At 37.5% G+C, this 21,829-nt stretch overlaps 1 protein-coding gene across 1 annotated transcript in view; it reads right to left on the reverse strand.

The window, feature by feature from the left end:
* Positions 1 to 21,829, reverse strand: part of STARD9 (StAR related lipid transfer domain containing 9) — a 113,996-nt gene that overhangs the window by 38,535 nt on the left and 53,632 nt on the right. Inside the window, exons 8-19 of the mRNA XM_056345141.1 lie at positions 16,699 to 16,768; positions 13,456 to 13,528; positions 12,460 to 12,527; positions 11,377 to 11,474; positions 10,961 to 11,161; positions 10,453 to 10,550; positions 8,212 to 8,289; positions 7,294 to 7,368; positions 6,411 to 6,590; positions 2,532 to 2,583; positions 1,495 to 1,632; positions 517 to 599 (exon numbers count right to left, since the gene is read on the reverse strand). Of these exons, the coding sequence (XP_056201116.1) occupies positions 517 to 599; positions 1,495 to 1,632; positions 2,532 to 2,583; positions 6,411 to 6,590; positions 7,294 to 7,368; positions 8,212 to 8,289; positions 10,453 to 10,550; positions 10,961 to 11,161; positions 11,377 to 11,474; positions 12,460 to 12,527; positions 13,456 to 13,528; positions 16,699 to 16,768 (1,214 nt within the window). The remainder of the gene's footprint in view (positions 1 to 516; positions 600 to 1,494; positions 1,633 to 2,531; positions 2,584 to 6,410; positions 6,591 to 7,293; positions 7,369 to 8,211; positions 8,290 to 10,452; positions 10,551 to 10,960; positions 11,162 to 11,376; positions 11,475 to 12,459; positions 12,528 to 13,455; positions 13,529 to 16,698; positions 16,769 to 21,829) is intronic.

A 21,829-nucleotide genomic window follows, 5' to 3' on the forward strand; every position in this document is an offset into this window, starting at 1 on the left:
ATCTTGCAGTAGTTAGTTCCTGGGATTAACATACCAAAAAATATTTTATCTAATTCTGATGTATGTAACAATTACATGTTTTAAGAGTCAACAATACTGAAGCAATTAATCCTATAAATTTTCCATTTCTTCTGGTAGACCTCATTCAGGACAGTGAAATTACAGAGAAAGAAGGTAATTCAAAAAATTATTAAATGTGGAAAGATTCTTAACTGGTGTTTTCACTGCAGCATTCTGCCTTTCTGTTTCAATCCTACTACAGTCATGACTAGAAATAGGAAGCACTAAATTATTTAAGAGATCTGCATCATCTTTAGCTAAGCACATCTGAAAGAAGCGCTAGTGTCCTCCTACAAAAGGTTTAGTGTCATTACAGACCATTAGATGGAGGAAACGAAGCAAGTAAATACGAAGATGAGAAGAAATATTACCTATATCGGGCTTGCCTTTAAGAGGGAGAATAATTAGGAAAATCAATGAAGAATTAGGAGAGAAAAATACAGTTTTAGAACTTACCAATCTTCTTTGTCTTAAGATAGCAGCTTCTGCTGGGTGATTGAATCTAAACTTGTGAGACTTGCCAAGGACAACAAGCGCCCCTGTGAAAAAAAATCAGAAACCTACAGAGACATAATTCATCAAAGCTGGTCCCTAGAACATTAGCAGTTTCTTAACTCCAGAATACAGACTTCTGTATATAGAAACTACTACAGAATAGTACATTTAAAAAAAAATAATATTGTTTTGACCAACAGCTTTCTGACTATCACAGAACAGGGAACTATTTTTAAAATTTGCCACTATGGAACAGCAGAGTTATCATTCTATAACGACAGCAAACTAATCTTGGAGATCTCTGCAAACTCAACATAAAAGTAAATTCCCTGTTCATATTAAAGATGACTTCATGTGAAAAACACAACCAATTCACTGCTGGAAACTTGGTTTTACATTGTCCTTTTAAGATTCCAGATCACTGCAAGTTCCCAGAAAGCTGACTGTTTTTATTTTAAACAACTGTAAAGTATCAAAGCCTGACCCATTTCATCTGAGCTCATTCACCATAGCCTATGACTCAGCGGCTAGTACCCTCCACCTAAACGCTCTGTGAAAAAGTTGAAGGTCATTTCAACCATATTACATAATAACCAAATAAACCCACCAGTGGTCAGCTGACTTAGAGCCAGTCTCCACTACTTTTCACAACAGTCCCTCTGACTACGGCTCTTCCCTTTTCAGAAGGTCACAGACTACTGCTGCCCAAAGGGGTCTTAATATTGTCATCTGTGTCTTCATTTTACTTTCTGTGAGTTACTTACTTTATTTGTCCCAGTCTGGAAGCTCTAGCCATGGACCAGACCTTGTGGTGCTAGGCAGCAGTAGGAGACTCAGAGATCCGTTTCTTGGATCTGCATGAGTTCCATAAATCTTTGTCGCTAAACTCCAGATATAAGTTGATTATAATGCAGCATTCACAGAAAAAGCAAGGTTTACCTTGTGACAGACGACATGACCCAGTGACTTCACATCCATTCACAGTGCAGTGTGCACCCTGAACCGGTCGCAGGGTCACAATCCCACAGTTGTTATCTATGATACAATGATCCCTTTCAATCCACCGTCCCTGCAAAACTACAATATATAGATTTGTATTATCTCACCTGTTGAAGCGGTTGGGTTTGCAATATTTTCCTCAGAATGAAGTGTCACGTGCTGTTTGACATTATGCTGCACACTTCATACCTCAGAGATCTATGTCATGTGCAGAACAAGGAGATTAAATCGTCATCTTTGATTGCTAGCCAAGTACCCCATCACAGAAAAAACTTACTTGAAAATAGTGACATTGCTCTTTTAAAGTACTCCTGGTTTTGGAAAACTGTACAATACTTTCTGATTTGTGAGCTGATGTGCAAGTTCTTCTGTTGTCCTGAATTTTCTTATTGATATTATAGTATTTATTGTTTATATTTTACTAACCTACTGGCTGAAAATAATCAAATTTAAGTAAGCTTAGCAGAACTAACCAGAACTGAGATTTTACAAAGTTTCCAAGTTCAGTACAAAGTTTCAGCTGACTATCATAATTCGTAGCTCTTGAGATTGACTATTGAAATTAAGAGCAGAAATAAATAAAAAATATTTTGGATCATTTGGATTTTGTATCTAAAATACTCTGCCCAAGCAGAGTTGAAAAGCATTTTAAATGTCTCATGATCACTTGCACCACTAGAACATACCAAGATTTGGATGTTGGACAAAGATTAAACTCTAGTGTAGCATCTCACAAGTAGGAAGAAAATTCTGAAGAGATCTCAATTAGGTCAAGACCATTGACTTTTTGACTTCTTAAAGAAAAACAAAAAATAACCAAAAGATTTTAACCAACTTAATTATTCTCTTCTACTTAACCTCTTCTATAAAGAAAGCTGACAAACAGAAACATTACCCAGCTATTACACACGACAAATGCAGACCTCTTGATTTGACCTGACCATATCATAAAACAATGTGTAGTATCATTCTCTTACCAATGTCTTGATCTTGGTCTGAATCACTTCTTCCAATTTTGGTTGTTCCTTCCTAAAAGAAGAAAAGAATCAAGTTAAAAGTTGGTTACTGAAAGGAACCATACCTAATAATTAAAAAAGCTTTGGTACAGCATGTTAGCAAATACCTGAAATCAATCACCTCTGAATGACTGAACTGTTTTAGAGCAAACTATCTACTAATTCATAATACTACAGTCTGCTGTTCCTCATAGCGATGCAATTACTTCTTATCCTGCAGCTATGTCAGCTCCTCTTATTACAACTTCAGTAGATGAAGTCACCTTCAGTGAATGATTTTTGAACTGTGCTTGAGACACATATTTTGAATATGAATACATGTTATGATGCTTTGCAATTTTACAGTAAGACTTGATGTTTGTGGAAATGAGATAATTCTTTTTACAGATATCCATGCAGGAAGAAAGGAACTGCAAAATGATTATTCAGTTAACTAGGCTTTTCAGATATAAAAGTAACAGAATTCCTATTTTGGGAGGAACTTTGTCAGAGATTATGAAATCTTCAAACAAACTACTAAAGGAGAACTTTCTTCCAAAGTGTAAATGATATTTATAAGAAGTCTTCTTGGCAGTTATGGAATATGGGCAAGTTCCCAAACATGAAGATTTAATAACTTCAAAGAAAAGAACTGCCTGTGAACGAAAGTTTCTAGAACAAGCAGACTCAAACTGTATTACGAGTCAGTGATGGGAGACAGTTTTCTTATGGCATAGTGCAAATATCAACAAAACAGAGTCATTTCATCAATACTATGAGAAAAAAACTATCAAAAAAAGCAATAAATTTACCACTGTCTAGTATGTTCCATTACCGGTTCTATATTTTCCCTTAGGAAAACAAAGAGAGATAATTTCCCAGCTCTGATTATTGATTATTGTAAACTGATTAGTGAATGCAATCTAAAACAACTTTAGTGGCAACTCTGTCAGTCATACTACAATTAGTTATGGTCATTAAACTACTTGATTTTTGTCTTCTATTTAGAATGAATTGAATATGCTTTCTCCTCCAAGTATATTACAACCTAGATTTAAAGATGAAACAAGAAGTAGTGATCAGAAGCCTGAAGACTGGGAAAAAAGAAGCTGTGTGTTACTGTAAAAGAATGCAATTATAGGTAATTATGGGTAAATCACAGTGGGTTTGTGCACTGGAGGGAAAGGGAGTGATTATAATTCAGTTCCTCACAGAGCTCAGCTGTTTGAACCAACAAACAGACCCCGCTGCTACAAGCCCTGCTGAAACTCCCTTGCTGGAGAGGCTGAAATCTGAACTGTGTCCAGTGCCCCTGCTTTGGAATAATTATCAGCCTACATGTCAGCTTAATGTTCAGTGCACTCAAACACGAAATATCCGCCTGACTTGGACAAAACTTGTAGAAAACTTAGGATCCATACAGCCTTTGACTCACCTCACACAATCAAGTGAGTCAGCAACATGTATTTTATACAGAGAAGCAAACCAACACCTAAGACTTCTTTACCAATTATCTTCTTAACTAAGCAAAGAAATAGTTATTGCCATTCCAAAATAAACTTTTTTCCAGTGTGCCGAAACAACTCTCTGGTAATACAATTCAACTCAGAAAAGTATATTACAGCAGTATTGGCTCATGAAATTCACAACAGTATCCCAGTTAGTGGAGTAATTCTGGGTGCGTTTAACTACAACTAAAAATTACAGCTGAGAGCAAGGGTACAGAAACAATACAAGCAAACTAACTCAAGAAGAAAACAAAACAAAAATAACCATAACCCAGTCCCATGACAGTTTAATTTTTTCAAATGCTATTACTGAGCTAATAATTTAAATATTTATTCTCTTTCCTAATTCAATATTGAGTATTCTACCTGAAAAAGCAAAAGACAGATGATTCATATGAAATGATTGCACTTCACCTTAACATATCGAGGTACATCTTGGTATCTGTTGAAGTGCTTTTATATTGTAAACCTCTTCGGGCAGTGTTTCCTGACTAAGGGTAGAATTCCCAAAGTGCATTATATAACCGTGAAGAGTAAGATTGCTTTCCCCCTTCAGTTTTGGGAGTACTACAACTTTCAAAAAAGTTTGTGAAGCACATCTGTTTCTAAAACAACATAAGAAAATCCTGTATTTTTAAGCTATGCAAAAAAGTCAGATAAATTACAGGGAAAATGTGTTTTTTGTTAATGAAAGCCAGAAAAAAAGAACAGAACCTAAGAAAGAAAGGTCCTTTAAGCATAGACACAGCACTGATCAGTGCAATTAATACTATGGAAAATGAACAGATTTAAAGAGTAACACAATGTTTATTCTATATGATCTGAAAACTGCTGCCATGACCTCTTTCTAGAAGTACAATATAAAGTGCTGTTACATGTTGAAGCCCTAATACGTAAGGAACCACTGTTTTACCTTCTTGCTGTTCAGATGAAGGTAATAGACACCAGAGTCTAAAAGATGCAAAGCACAAAGAAAAGAAAAGGCAGCATCTAGGAGCAAAGAAAGAGGGGACAATGATGTTAGTGTGACAGAGAGACAACAGTGACTTCAGGAGGTGACCTTCAAACTAGGCTTCTCCATAAAAATAAGTATCATTAAATTACTTTAGATCTTGTCAAAATTAGTATGTGAAAATACCTGACATTTCCAAAATGGCACATAATGGAAAGACACTTAAGTAGTAGCAATTACTTTCAATAAATATTTAATGTTAATGTAAGATTGAGTAGTTAAAGCTGCATGTTGATCAGCAATGGACATTATTACTTAGTCCCTAATTATTACCTGGTACAATTTCTTTGTGCAGGCATGAGAAAAATTAGTCAGGTTTCTCTTTCAACATGATAAAGAACAGCATCATTTCTGCTTCAAACATTTGATGTGACTTTTAATGGGAAAAAAAATTCCTGTGTCCCTAAACTATATCAAGTACCACAAAACCTAAATTCAGAATAAGTTACAGCACATTTTTTGCTAATGAGTACACCTCTGTGGAGATGCCCATCCATCATTCCCTTTATGTTAAACAGCACCAATATTTCAGTAATGTCCGTTCATTTATACAACATTAAGAAGTTAAAGTCCAACTTAGCACTGAATTATTAAAAATAAAATCTCCTAAAACTATTTGACCTAGCCATGCACGTGATAAGCTGCAATGTGGAGTAATACACAATGTTAGCTAAGTTTCTCGGTGAAACCTTGCCTTAAATGAACAGCTACGCAGCAAAACAACATGTATGAGGCCAGGATTTCCACCTGATCCTGGAAAATAACCACTCAAGTGGGATCACAAGTAATTAGCATTCAAGCTACACACCTAGAATTCACAAGGGAGGCCTGGTAGGGTTATAAGAGCAATCATTGCCAAAGTGAACTTGTGCTTGTTAAAGCTCACTTTTATCTTTGATCTACACATACACAAGTATTCCAGTCTCAAGTATACAAGTACCTAGTAAAATCTGGACCAGTACCTCTGGTATACTTAAACAGCACCCTGTATGTTTACACATACATGCACGCATGTGTGCGTGCACACACACACACACCACCCTCATGTTTTGTGGACAAACTACTAATGCCCAGTTTGAGAATTTTGCTTTGCTTATGATACATTATTAATGCACACGCATTCATAAAAGGTCAACTTAGTATTCCATATACAAAGTCTTCTCCTCCTCCATTTTCATGTACACTTTTCTGCTTTTTTCCCCCGTTATGTGCGTCTTGTGGGCTGTGGCCTTTACTTTTTAATAACTGTTGTTGTGATGCCACCTTAATCACTCTATATTTCCAAAGAAAACAAGTGTTTTCAAATTCAAGGGAAAAATAAGACAAGTGACAATATCTCACCCTGAGATGATACAGCACCACACCTGTGCTGAGGATATCATCATCCATGGCCATTAGATGAGGTAAACTAGAATCTATTGTTACTCCAGCTTTTTCTTTGTTGATGTCCACACTATATTCTTCCATAATGGCTTTTCTGTCTGTCCACTTACTTGTCCAGTCTTTGGTCAATTGCTCAATCTTAAAGAATAGAAGAAAAAACTTTGACTTACTAAGCAGGTTAATTTTTCCCACACAAATTTCTTCAGAAAGAACAGCATTTTTTTCCAGTTACTGGATGCAAAAGTCTTTCACCAGCTGCAGTGCAAGCGTATTTCTAATTGCAGTACATTTCTGTGGCAACAAAAAAATCAGGTAAATCTGCACTTCCACCTCATGAAGCACGTTTAATTTATTGAAGACTCATTCCCAGAATATCAGAAAGATATATAATCATGCTAACTAGTTATTTTACCTGTCTTTAAGCAAAACTTAAAATTAAGATCTCCAAAACCTTTCCAGGTCACTAGTGATCAAATCTTAGTAATTTAGTGACTGCACAATAGTTTCCTTTGAATAAATTGATGGAGTTTAATCTTGGAAGAGACAGGCTCTGGGTAAGGAATTACTGTGATATATTGAGACAGCTTTCAAACATGGAGTAGATTGTGCAGACTTAGTAGTATGCAATGGACAGTATCCTGCTAAGGACACGAGACTTTCATCACAAACTGGTAGAGAGAACCCAACATGCATTAAGAATAGCAGTTTTGTGCATATTCAGAGCAAACAAGAAAAGATCAGGTCAAAAACATTTTCACTGTTGTTTCAGAACTATAACAATGCTATCCCCCCGGCCCAGTGAAACAGGAGAGAGTTACAGCATCAAATACATCATACACACCTTCATTTCATTCTGAAGAACCAGCTCGGTCAGATTTCCATCTCTCTCATCGCTCCAAGCAGGACTGGAATTTCTCTGTACAAACAACAGCCAGCAAGATCTACATGTTAGTTTCCTTATTCACAACTGGCAGGCATGTTCTTTCAAACTCCAGGATTTCAAGGAGATGAAGTAAGGAGAAGGGAAGACAAAATACACAGACATTTGTTGCTGCCTTCTAGCATCTAGCCTACACCTCTTAACTATTGCATGCAAGTTTTTGTGAAGACCTGGTGAAAGGGCATTAACAGAGAGATATTTCTGTGTAAATAAATCCTGGACTGTAGTTCCAGTCTCTCCCAGCAAAACATGCCCTTCACGCCATGGAGAGGAAAGATGCTATTATTATTCCAAAGGAGAAAAAACAGAGGGTATCAGCTGTATTGTGAGAGCTTAGAGATGTTCACAACATCTTTTGGGAGACAGACTGTGCAGGCATGGTGAAACCTGCAAAATACTGTTGAGGTCTACCAGTTCATTTTTGGGGGAAAGAGGATTGTAACAAGTCTGGCTGGGAAATTACATCAATGGTGAACATTTTTTACAGTCTTGGTGCTTCCATATCCCTACAAATAAAATATTTCTATTTCACAGTACTTCTGGACAACAAAACCATCTGACTCTACAAAAGACAAGCAAGGAAATCCTTTCTAATCATTACATGACTGCTTATACTTCAGGATTATCAATAAAATGCCAGAAAAAGAGAAATGACAGAAATGCAGTTAGCCTTATAATCATCATGAAATCACTCAGAGAACATTTTAATTTCCCTCCAGTTACAATAAACATGGAAAGATAAACAGGTAAGATGAAAGTAAGCTATTGTAGCTACCTAAAGCACCATTACAGCTCCAGCTGGGAAGTATTCCTACATACCAGTTCAAAGCTCATCAGCATAGTTTTCAACCTATCAATTTCTTCTCGCAGATCTCTGATCAGTTTTACATTTGCATCCTGAAACATTGAGACACAGAAGTTGGAAAAATTACTCTTCAAAAACTTCTAGCTAAAGAAATAAAGGCAGAGCTGTTCCGAGAGTCAGGAGAAGAGAACAGGCACACTCACAGCAGCACTCCTTGCTCCACTATTCCAGAACCCCAGGATGTACTGCCTAGGGGCAGGTGGTTCCCATCTTCCATAGGTTCTCTTTTCACATAAAATTTGTTCCATCTCTTTTCTGAATACAGACCTACCATAGCATTTGTTCCCATCATGACAATAGCTGGATACATCACTACTTTTATGGATTTACCTTCAAAATAGCCCCATCAGGTCAGAAAAATGCTGTTATTTCTGTCACGCAGAGGAGAAAATCAGGCTAGAGACTAAGTCAGAATGTCACCAACCATGGCATTAAAAGCCTTTGCCCTGTTACACAAAGCATTTCCTGCCTAATTGGGAGGTGGCATTTATCTCACTTTTAGAGTAAGCATCTGCACCGGCAGTGTCTGGAGACCAGCTTTTTGCAGACAGTTCAGGGAAACTCTTGAGCAGAGTCAACTTTCTCTGGGCGTCCAGTGACACATTGGCTCAGGCCAATTTGCAGTGAGGGGAAGGCGGCAGCTAGAGGAAGGGATGGAGTTAAGGGTCTAGCACTGGCTGTGCAAGACAGCAACGGGCACACAAGCTGGGAGGCTGAGAGGCTGTATGTGAGAGGCGACTGTATTTACTTGCATGCCACAGAGTTAAGAACTGCTGCTGCCAAAACCAAACACACTATTGCTGCCACTAGTGATGTCTAAAAACTAGTTTTAGTCACTGGTAACAAGGATGCAAATTAGATTTGGGAAACCTTGGGTTAGAAGGATTTCCTTCTGCACAAGATTTAAGAGTATCTTTAGGAAAGCAAATAAATGAAGTACATTTCTAAGATTCTATCCTTTTGTCTATGGATAAAATCTTGATACACCCAGGTCAAATCACAGAAGAACCCTACTAAAGTTATAAAGTCAACTGCTCAAAGATTAGGAAATGCTGGAATCAAGACATTTTGAAACCTAAATTCAGTCTCCTTTAACAGACACACTGTGATTCAGTCCTTAAGTTATGGGATCACTGTAAGACAGCAGCCTCATGCAGAATGCCAGGTGAAGAATGCTCAGTTAAAGCAGCAATTCAAGAGTTTTATATGTCTAGCCTGTCTGATTAAAGATCTTGATTATTGTGTGCTATTTTAGTTTTGACTATGAAGACAGAGAGAACTATGCATTTCCCATGGATTTTTTTATGCCTGTTCTCATCACTATAGTGTATAAAACCTCCACAACTGCTAATCAATCTGTTTTAACAGCATGTCTTCAGGAGAGCTTATGTGTTTCCCATTTGATAAATGTAGACTTGGGGTAAGGGTGGAAAATGAGGAACAAGGACACACTGAAATTTTGCTAGCACTGAAAAAGAATGCTGTAGCTAGGGCAGTGACAGAATCCAGTCCTCCAAGGCAGCATCAGACTCCCCCCTTAATACCCTGCCACCTTCTAACTTGTGCAGCCTGTGAAGGACCCCTGCACAATCAAACAGATGAATCTGCCATAAGGATCAGAGTTCATACCTGGAACAGGCCTATTTTGTGCAATGAATGAACCTGGGGTTCTGTGGCAAAATTTGTTTCCGTGTATTTAAAGGACTCATCATTTTGTGTACTGAAAAGAAGACAAATTGAGGCTATACAGACTGCCTCAGGCCTGGCATATTAACTTCTGAATTCCTTGCGACATTAACAGAGTTCATTTAACATGTCAAAAGAAAGGACCACAATGGTTATGTGCTTATAGTAACAGGTTGAATAGTAACAAATGATCCTAACAGATCTGTAACTCTGCTAATATTTAGGATAAAAATAGGGTAAATTTTCATATCATAACAATTCAAAGAGAAGGAGGACTGAAGCTCAATGAACAAAGATGAAGAATGTAAAATAGGTGTGAAATTCGAAATGGTTTAAACTACAAGGGATCAAAGAATTTTTTTCTGTAATATCCAGGCTCCTATTCAGCTCTCATTAACGTGGGAAAAAGAGGGATGAATTTTATTCAGAGAGCAGATACTTTGAATAAACCTTAAATAATAGACACAACAAACCAGAACAAGAATGAAAAGCAGAACTCAAGGTTTCACCTCATTCACTCTGGGCTTGTTAATAATATTTTTGGCGTTTGAAGCATATCTCAGGGTACTCATGGTCTCGTTGTAGCTGGAGCTGGCAGGAGAGATAGCTACAGACAGAAAACAAACAGAAAAAGAAACACTATTTTAAAAAGTAATCAGCTTAACCCACCACTTTTCAAAAAGGTGGATTTTTTCAGTCTTGCTTCTATAAAAAACAAAACTAAAACCATCTTTAGGGATATTTCATCAAGCTTACAGATAATGTCTTCTCAAGATAGTGTTTATAACTGAATAAATCACTTTAAATCAAAGCTATGACCTTGGAAATACTCTTAAGCTTAACTTCATGCACAATCAGCATGCCTCTTCATTTCCTTGAGTATTCTATGAAGCATTTATGAAAATCTTTACAAGGACAGATTCTAAGTGATCTAGCTGTATTCTCACTGTAGTACAGATATATGTTAAGGAAGTAATGTAGTGCAAAACGTTAACAATGAATAGAAACCAAACTCACTGGCAATCATAATGGTCTTGGAGTTGCCCCCCAGACTGTCCTTCAGAAGCCAGGTAAGTATGGAGTCACGATACGGGATATAAGCTGGTCGCCGGCTCCCATTGACGCTGCCTGTGGAAGGACTGTCCGCATGACTGCTCTCCCCTTCGCTTGTTATGGTGTTTATGCTCTGGCAGCTGCTGAACATCTGTGAATTTTGTGCTGAAGGAGAAACACCACAGAGTTCAGGAAAGGGGTTATCTTCTTCTGTCACGACTATTTAATTTTCTTAGATGGCATTACAGTTTATGAAGATGCCACACAGCTGTTTTGTTCAGTGTTTTGTTGTAAATATAGATAAATATTAAGACAGCACATGATGAGTGAATCCTATGCTTTTATCACTACCCTTCAATATAAAGAACTATTGTGCTTACCTAAAGTGGAGATGACAATTCCAAGTGTAACTAATGACTTGTTAATATTGGCACCTTCGGTAATTCGATCTTTACAGTAACTTGGATCAGCCCTTTCACTGTAGCACACAAGCAAGGAAAAGACAATGCAAACCAAACAACAATACTTAATTATTAAAACACAATCAATACGAAAAAAATGATGTATTTTACTGACATACAAGAAAACAGAAATTGCGATCTTTGAAATTTAAAAAAAAGAATATGCTTTGAATACTTTACATTGCTCTCTGGTTCAGAAAATCCAAACAACCATGAGCAAAGGCCATTGGCGCAACCTACTGTTAAAGACCCATCAAAACATAAATCCCAGCCTGAACTGGGCAACCCAATCATAATTGTTCTGAACCAAAAAAACAACAACATAAATTTCTCAACTCTGCAAGAGTATGCTGGCTCAGTGCAAAAGTCTGTATATCTCCTCAATACTATTTTCTCTGCCCAGACATGTATGGAGATTTACATTCTTGAGAAATAAAAATCTCCTGTTCTCCAGCTGCTCTACAGCTCTTCAGCACAACTTCCATCTTTCTGTTCTCTAGTCATGTTCAGCATAACATGTCATAACCACATGTTCCTCATTGAAACACATAGCTAAGATCAGAGACTTGGGAACTTTTGGAACACAAACAACGTAAGCAATGAGTTATGACTATTTTCTCCCACCCATACTAGGAAGCAATGAGGAATACTTTCTTTTTCTCTCTCACTTTACAATCTCAGATTTGGTAATTACACCAATAGCTACTGGAAAAGCCACTTAATAAGAACACAGAGTTGAATGGAATTACCTTAAATGTGTATGCAACAGCACAATACTGGATCTGAGGACCCAGGAATTCCCTTCCTTAATGAAATCCAAGACCCAATACAGAAGAACATATGACAGAGACAATATTAGCTCAATATTCCTTGTTACTGTATACAAAAATCAGTCTTATTGTTAGTTTAATGAGGTTTTAAAATAATAAATTTCAGCTTTTAAGGCACTACTACCAGCATCTTCAAAGAAAATTACCTTTTTGCCCCTCAGTATATTATTACCTGCCTGCAAGGTCCACTAAGTTGATCTTGCTTGCAATTTCAGAGGGGAGATTGTTCTCCAATATAGCCTGAAGAGAAAAATATACATAAGGAAGATTATTCCTTTTAATTAATTAATCAAATTAATTTCTTTTGTTTGAAAATCTTTTGTTTGAAAATCTTTTATTTGAAACTGAGCTGTGCACATGACTGTCCCACTGTCTTCCTTTGTGGCCTTGACTATGTCCAAACCATTAACTCAACAGCTCTCTCAACCAACAGAGAAACAATCCTCTTATGCCCATTTCCTCTTGGAAAAAAAACAACTTTACTGCCTAGTGACTGTGAAAGGCTTTCTTGTAGATCTTGCAGAGTTATTTTCCACTAATGTATTCCAAAGGTCTTTTGTGAAACTACTGAAAAATATCCCAAAACGTTCTGCGATTACAGGATGTTAGAAGTGTGAGATAGAAAAGGTCTATTGGATCACTGAACGACTTCCCTGCCAGGGAAGGATATAATTCCTCTGGAAAAAGAGTGCATTGTCTCTGGGAGAGTACTAGATGCCAAATGCTAAAGAGATGAGCACATCTGAAAAGCTGGACAGATACAAAATTTTGGTAAGCACTGCTTATACTTCAATTAAGGATCCTAAACAAGTGTGACAAAACATAACTTCAAACACATTCACACACAATTTTCACAGCATCCTAGAAGGAGTATTGCATTTCAAAGGGCTGATTAAAACTTTAAGCATTTCTTTTTACAGTGAGACTTTGGCATCGCCTCTGACTATAAGCTTGCATAAAGGAACAAGAATACTTCAGTAAACTCTCAACACATCAGGCAATGTAGGAAGTGTAACACAGCTGCAGTGTGATCCAAAGGAAATAATTAACAGCTTCCACTGAGGTTATTACAAACAGCACAAAACAGTGACAAGTAAAGAATGCACAACACACTGAACAGTTCTTTTTGAGCATGAAGAGAAAAGGAAGTTGAATTATTTCATCTAACCTGAGTGTAGTGGATGGTGAAGATAGCATGGGATCTGCTGCTGGCATTGTGAATATGTGTAGCTGCTGTGATTCTAGAAAGAAAAGCAAACCATTCAATTACAAAGGCTTATTTACCTCTATTCAGGGAAAGCAAAAATAACAAATAAAGAAGATAAATGAAGGAACGTGAAACTTGGAGAATATGGTAGGTTGTATCCTTGGATCTGATCACAGAACGTTTGGCAGAGGACCTGGAAGCGTGGAAACTGAGGGTCAGTTAGAAGTTTTTTTGTCCACCTGCAGCACTCTGAAGAAATATCTTAAAGCAGCCTTACAGCCCAGGTGTAAGGGAACTAGAGCCAACAACAGTATCATACAGCTCAACCTCAACACCACGGAACGTACTGGTCCAGTACACTCCGTATTGTCCCCACTTTTATTTCTTGGTACTTCAAAGGGTCCAAAAAGCTTCATACACCACTTGTGGGACTCCCTTCTGTCACAGAGCTGGTACAGTAGTTTTACACTGTTAGAGGAGTCCAATTAGATTAGGCAGTCTACCCATACGAGTACCAAATGAATAATGTAATTCATTCTTGTAGCACTCGCTTGGCTTTACCACTGGCTCTAGCTCTCTGACCCACTGCACTCTGGCTAGCTGGTACCAGAGTATGAGGTACCATACATACATACAGAGGAGGAAGAAAAGGAGCAGCAGCACTCTCCCACTGACTGTAACAGAAACTTTTGGAAATTCTGCTTTCTTTGTCGTTGTTTTGATTAGACAAACCTAAAGAAAGCAGGGTGGCAGAAGCCAGGTCATGGGTCTTTTGCTTTGTCATTCTTGTAGCTTGCCTTGAATATCAGCTATATGTACAGCTTTTAACATCAGTTTTGCCCAGCTTACCCTCCACAACAGCACATAATTTTAGTAGTGCCGCCAAGGACTGCAGAACCACATTTTTGTTACAAGCTCAGCTGTCAGAGGACTGTAGAAACCAGTTGCACTAGAGAGCAGAAAGCTGCCGTTGTACGTACACTGCTGAGCACCTGCCACAGGAGGCCAAAGCCAGGACTCTCCTCCCTATTGCTCTCTGCTTCCTACACCTCCAGAGCCACGTGATCGGGCACTGCCAAAAGCTACAGACAGCCTAGTGCATCATAGTTATAAGTCAGCCTAAGGCAAGGAAGCAGGACAATGTGAACTAGTCTCCAGATGTTGGAGGAGGAAGACAAACAATTAGGTAAAGGGCAGAAGACAAAAAACTGTTCTACAGCAGGCACAGAACGTAACAGAACAGTACTGAAGTTTATAAAGCAAGAGAAAAATAGAAAGAGCCCCAGGATTTGGAGGAGAAAGTGTTAGTACTCGCTTCCCACCTCTGACAATACACAGGGTAACTGGAGAGCAAGTTCACATCTCAACTATTCACAACCTATGCGAGCATTTTATGGGAGAATGGATGTGTTAGTTTTTCATCACCGTATGTGATATACATTTTAATACTTCTACCTACTCTAATAATATTTTCTAGATTCATCAGTTGTTTTGCTTTACACAGCACAAGGGGCTATGCTTTTGGAAATTTTGAGATTTGTATTTCCTGCATTTTAAAAATTTTGTTCTTAAGCATTTGAGACTGAGTTTTTCAAAGTGTCAAGAGAAAAAAAATAGCATTAAGAGTTACAACAAAAATAATGATTGCATGTTGAAAATCATATTTGTTTGTTTTATAACAGCTAGCTGCAGCCAGAGCAGGGCTGGAGCTGGCCTGATAAACCCAACTGGTAGAAAAAAATGCCTTCAGTAAACTCTGCTTATTTTTGGCATAGGAACTGCCTGCCCACCCACCCATGAAAGGCACCACCCATGTTCAATGGAAGCTTCCCCCCCTATCCTTCCTATATAGTCAGACCTCGAGCTGTCATTCCCCACCTGCTCCTCTCCTGTCTCCTATATGGGGCAACTGCAACCTGTCCACCACCTTCTTTATCCATAAGATCTTGATGTTCATGTTTCATCATGTTCCATTTGCCAGACTGCACATGTTTTAAGTTACTTTGTTTGCATTTATAATGTGATAATAAATACTCTGCAGCATATTTCAGAAAAATAAAGACTAAGGTAAACAGGAGTTTCCTGTATATTCCAAGTAAGCTTTTGAAAAGTTACTCAGAAAAGGAAGTTGCTTGGTTTCATACAAGTTTGAAACTTCAGCATCACAAAATCAGTATTTTGTGTGTAAGTTTTTGTTTTCTCTGCATCTTCTATTTCCTTAGCAATAAAACAACTGTAGGATTGCACTAGTAGACAAACGGGAATTTTGTGTTGTTCTGAAAAAGTCTCTTCCTATGACAGAGTTGCTTCTATTGATTGCTACAAGCAGAAGCAGCAAACTTAATCCTGCCGTATATTCTATGTGGTTTTGTAATAATGCAGCTTAGTTTTTATTTACTTCCCAGCATCACTGATATTCTAAAGTCTTGACCTTTCTTATGATAAGACTTAACATCAGTTTTGGAACTGTGATTTGTATTTGGAGGATCCTTTCAAATATAACTCATTTACATCACTGTAATGGCAGTTGTATCGATATCCAATGCTCCCTGTCGAAAAAGTAAAAAAGTGTCTTGACTAATTGGAGCTGAAATCATTGGCTTCACTGGTGTGTCAATTCCTACAGTTCTTGCATAGCAAACATGCACAATTTGGTCTAAGAACTTAGAAAAATACTTACAAAAATTAAAACAAATAGCAATAAAACAAGTACTTTTAGAAATTAAATAAAAATACTCTCTTTCCAACAGTTTTAAATCACTAAGTTACACTAACAAATGAGTTGAAAGCTATACAGTCTAAAGTGTCATGAACAAGCGGAAGAGAAAAAGAGAAGTTGAAAGCTATAGTCTACAGTGTCATGAACAAGTGGAAGAGAAAAAGAGAAGTCTGTTTACAGCAAAACATTTTCCTGGCATGCATTTTTTATCCCAGGCAGATGGTTGAATCTTGTGGGTAAGTCAGCATGGGATCAGTTTTGAAGAAACAACTTCATGAGTGCTTGTAGCTTTTACTGTGGATAATACAAGGATACATAACATCTTATTTGTATATGACAAATATGACACTTATATGACAGGTGTACATCATCCTGTCACCACAAAGCATTGGCAACACAGTCAGCAAAATAAACATCAATTAAATTAACACATGGTGAAAGAAGTGTTAAATAAAGTTGGAGCTGGGGTTTTTTTTATACAATACCTTTTAGCTATTCCTTCTTCTAGAAGTTCTACAACTTGCTTGTAGTCTGTAACTAAATGTTGAGTCAATCCTGCCAAAGATTTAAAAAGACTTAAGTGCATATTTTTCTCAGGAAGTTTCAGTCAGTTTACCCAACAATTTACCCAACACCAGGAGCATAAGGATGTTCTGCTGGGATGCCAGTCTATTCTCTAAGTAGTCTCTTAACTGGAGTAACTATTTTACCTTTTTTTTAAAAAAAAAAAAAATTTTTTTGAAAAATTGCAGTCCATCCTTCAGATGCAGTGATATCAGCATAAAAAAATGCCTTGTACCTTCAAAGTACAGACCTTTTTCCTATCTGTCTGCAGAATAATGGTATTTAAAAAACCAATATAGTTGAAACTCCATAAGAAATTTTCAGCTATGTCACTGATACTAATTGGACACAGATCCTGTAAAGCAGCTTTTTGCCACTGCCTCTGGATAACGGCTCTGCTCACGCAACTAACAGAATTAGGAACTGTGAATATTTACCATCTACTTCACCAGTCTTCAGCCTGCAACACATAGGAGTCTTCACTCTCTTTTCTCCCCATATGATAACCAAATAATGACATGAAACATCTGGCCCTTTCATATCTTCTACTTTCAGGCGTTTTGATTAATTTTTATTTTATTTTTAAGGGGGAAAAAACCCACTGAAAACAAATGAAAGCAGCACTGCATTCGGAGCCTGCGGCGTGGGAGTGGTGGCTGTGACTCACAGGGCCCCAGCGGAGGGCAGTGTGCTGCTGTGCTGTAGCGGCACTGCCAACCCCCTGCAAAAATGCAAATTCCAAGAGATGCACAAAATTAACCTCAACAGACTTGTATTTCACATAAATCCAATTTAATATACCTTGTTTGCATTTCATGGTGATGATTAGTTATCATTTGTACTGCAGTGACTCCTACAAAACACCTGAGTTGTGAAGCAAGCCTTTGTCATACAATACCGAGTAAAACACTCCTCTGGGGAATGTTTTATCCCAGCTGGAATCCAGGACATCTGCTGCCCCCCAACACTGATTTAGGTCTGGTTTGTTTTATTGCAGACCACAAACGTGTGGATGAAGGCAGAATACTGAAAAATGTGGTTTATTTGGATCAAATAATTTATGTACTGCTAGAATGTGTCAAGATGAATATAAAATTCAACAAGACTGAATGAAATAAGTACTTCTGACATTGTTAGAGTCTATCCTTACATGATAATAGCTTTTTTAACTTTAAATGAAAGCACGATCTAAGCCAAAGATGGGAATTTCTTTTAGTCCTTTAACAACCGATACACATAAAGAAAAAAACCCCAGATTTTTGGATCACCCACACTTTAAAGAAAAGAAACCCTAACTGTAGCATGCATGCATGCACACCCACACACACAAGAAGTATAGTATGATTTTCAAACAAAAGCATTTCTTCTGCTCTCTAGTGTCCCTTTACAATACATTAATTCCAGAAGTCATCACATTTTCCATTTGAGAAAGAGGCCCATTATTTTTCCAACAGCACTGGGATCTTCAAAGTTCAGAACATTGAAACTATCTTATATTGTTTTCCCAGACACTTTTTCAGGGTCTTATTTAACTGAATAAAAATCCAGTTACAAAATGGAGGCATGGAAGAAATTCTTACCTACCTACATTTCCATAAGTACTGGAAACGTGAATCTAGCAGAGTTCAAAACTTTTAGTTTTTCAATAAGGTAAATGAAATATTGTAAATTATGTTTGAAAACAATTGACAAAGTGTTCTGTTGGCTGCTAGAGAAAGAAAGTTCAAGTTCCAAAGAAAGATCAAAAACACTTGCTTGTCTAGAAATCTGCCTTGGAGTTAAGAAAGGATCTCCCCCAGAAAAGTGTCTCAGAGTAACAAAATAGATTGCATCATTTCCTGATTTAAGAGAGGCTGATTCCTTAACAGTGCGACCATCTGTGAGGGAGAAGTTTGAAATGATTCCAACCCAAAGCACTGAAACACTTTCAGCATTTTAAAGGCTACAATCTCACAGCCTTTACGTGGAAAAATGATGGGCTGGAAACTATTCAAAATACTTGGTGTTCAGAGCTGGGACTTCCTGACTGGACTTGCAAATGGAAAATGCATTGCCCAGAGCATCTAAGCATCCTTCAATAGTGTAAGTTTTCTGATTTACTTCTCTGTTCTTCATCTAGTGCTATGGTATACATACATACATATATGATACTCTGGGTATCATTGACACCAACCACACAACTGATAAACTAACGGTACACTGGGGAGCTCCTGATCAAAGTCAGCAAACCTTAAAATTGCTGATGGCTTGCAAGAAATATGATGTAAACAAATAAGATGCTCATCCTTAACATACTGGATCCGTGGGAAATAATAGAAGATTTCTGAGGATTGCTGTTGTTCATCATCTTTATTTCTTTCATACAGCAAATCACCCGGAAGGGCAATACAAAACAAGCGCCCCTTCTCATAAGCTTGCTGATAATTATGATCCCAGCCATCTAGCTACTGGAAACAATACTCTTACACTCTAATCCTGTACAGAGACACTACATATAAAACTGCCAAAGACTACTTTAGCACGTAGAAGGCCCTCATTACAGAGATCAGCAGCTGTTGATTGCAGCAATACATTCCTGCAGCTGACAAGGGCATTTTGTACCAGTGTTGTGAACCATTTCATTTTCTTGAATTTGATGTTATTAAAATCAAGCTGACTGTACTCCTCTCACCTACATTCAAAACACCTCTGGACTTTCTCACTACTGTTTATTTTCAATGTGAGCTAATGAGTATAGTTCCAAAAGGAGCTATGTCATCACACCTTCTTTGTTAGTCCCTCCTCCAAAAGACACCAGGGTTGTCTCAAGTAAGACAAACTGTTCCAGTTCTTAATTGCATAAACTGTACATAAGCATCTTTGTTTATTAATATATATTATTTATACATATTTTTTAAAAAAACTGTCATCTGACCGTTGCCCTAAGCCACTGACTCATCAGCCTGAAATCACTTCTGTTCATGTTCTCTCACAACAACATCTAATTATACCCCATCATGCCTTCAGCAGAGAAATTACTTCATTTTTTATGTTTGTGATCAGATTTTCTAAAAATGTGAATCACATTTATCATTACAATTAATTTTTTTCTTATAGACACCAACACCGATTTTTTTTTCTGAGGCTGTCATAAGATACACAGAGAAAGGATCTTCTAAAATAAAGTATTCATACTGGATTTACATATGTGGCCAAAGCTGGCAAATATTATTTAGGTTAATCTTTCTCCCTTATCTTTTCCTCAGATTTTACGAGTTCTAATCACTTGGGAACTGTTATGGGATATTTCACAATACTAGCATAAAATTGTTCCACTTAAAGTTTTTAGTTGTGTCTAAGTATAAAATCCTTATTCAAAAGGGGTAAAATTTAGTTTAAAAAAAAAAAAGACACCAAAACCAAAATCCACCCAACCAATCAACCAAAAAAACCCAAACCCCCAAAAACCCAGAACTGAAAAAGAAGTGACAGATTTGGCCTGGAAGGTTGCAGATGAAGACAAAATAGTGACAAAAGGCAAGCCAGCCCATTGGCAGAAGCTGTAACTTCATTTTCTTTTAAAACAAGGAAACGCCATTATGCAGCCAAGGAATCACTGGAGATATAAGGCCTGAGAAAAGGGATGGAAATTGCCAAGGAAGGAAGCAGTTTAAAGACCTTTTCTTGCCTGGTGAATGAGCAGCTGCTCAAAGAAAATAATTAGTATCTGTATCCCACCAACAATTAAGTTCTCCAATAACAAACAGGTAGAAAGAGAATCTTGGAAAGGCCTCAGCAAAGGCCAAATGTTTATGAACCTGCTTTACAAAGAATGATAAGCTTGCCATACTAATGAGACCATCAATTCATCTATTTTCTAAATCTCCTTGAACAGGATGCTGATGTGCTGGGAAAGCACTGCTGAAATAACCAGAATGCCAGATAGTCCCTTGTGTAATGGACCATGCAAGTTCAACATTTCCCAAGTGCTTATTTCAAATTTTGAGAGGAGGAACTGCTAACAAGCGTTGGTTGTTAGATGCCCTATGACCAATACTGCAGGTGCCCAGGGAATAAGAGCTGCAAATTCCAGACTCCATTCAATCACATTGTCAAGTCACCCTATCTGTTCTTACATCTTGCCTTAATCTCTGAAGTAAGCATAACAACCTGACATGTAATGCCACGATAACGAAAGAGGGACAAAAATAAACCAGGGAGAACAAAAGGAATTCACAAAACAGAGACAAGGCAGAACAAATCAGTATTTGACCTGATCTGACAGGACCAATAAAATTCTGTGGGATAAGCATTTTGCATACTAAATACACACCCTCCACGTGTTACTATCCACTTGGTGGCCAGCCTGTTAGAGACAGTGATACCAGAGGTAACTCTGGAATTCTGCCCACTAGATATAAGGCACACTGAAAGGAAACATATGCATTTACTTTCTAAACAAACTCACTAATTTTTGAAATTTGCCTAAGTTTGGAAAAGGCTTTTCCTTCTGACCTCCACTGTAAAGCTACTCTGTATGATTTTGCACTGGTGCAATGATTTTGAGACACATGCCTTTTGTTAGTTGTTGGTCAGATAAAGGGTGACATAGCAGGCAAACTTTAGATCAGGAGCTAATCAATTTACAAAGTACCAATGACCAAACTCAAATTTAAAGCTACGTAAGACCCTGAAGCGAACGCACCAATTAAAACTGAAAATTAACTGGAAGTACAAAAACAATGAGAAGATAACAACTAAATGACACACAAGTGAAACAGAAAAAATACACATGGGGGAGTGTTTTCATCTGTGTCACCTGATTTGAAAGCTATGATTCACTAGAAAATGCAAAGTCACCTGAGGAGCTGCTGCTGCTGGCGTGAATTAAAGCGTGTGATGTTTTTAATCATATAATGCACCTACATTACCCATTCTGTGCTTTTTCAGTTAATGAAGGAAAATGAAGCTTACTGGGTTCTCACTTGGGTAATACAGATTTTCATTGCTTCTCATGGCCTGGCCTGCAACATCAAACAAGTTGAGTTTATCTACTTTTTAAATTATTTTATA

Source organism: Falco biarmicus, chromosome 7, assembly GCF_023638135.1.
Source record: "Falco biarmicus isolate bFalBia1 chromosome 7, bFalBia1.pri, whole genome shotgun sequence".
Lineage (NCBI taxonomy): Eukaryota > Metazoa > Chordata > Aves > Falconiformes > Falconidae > Falco > Falco biarmicus.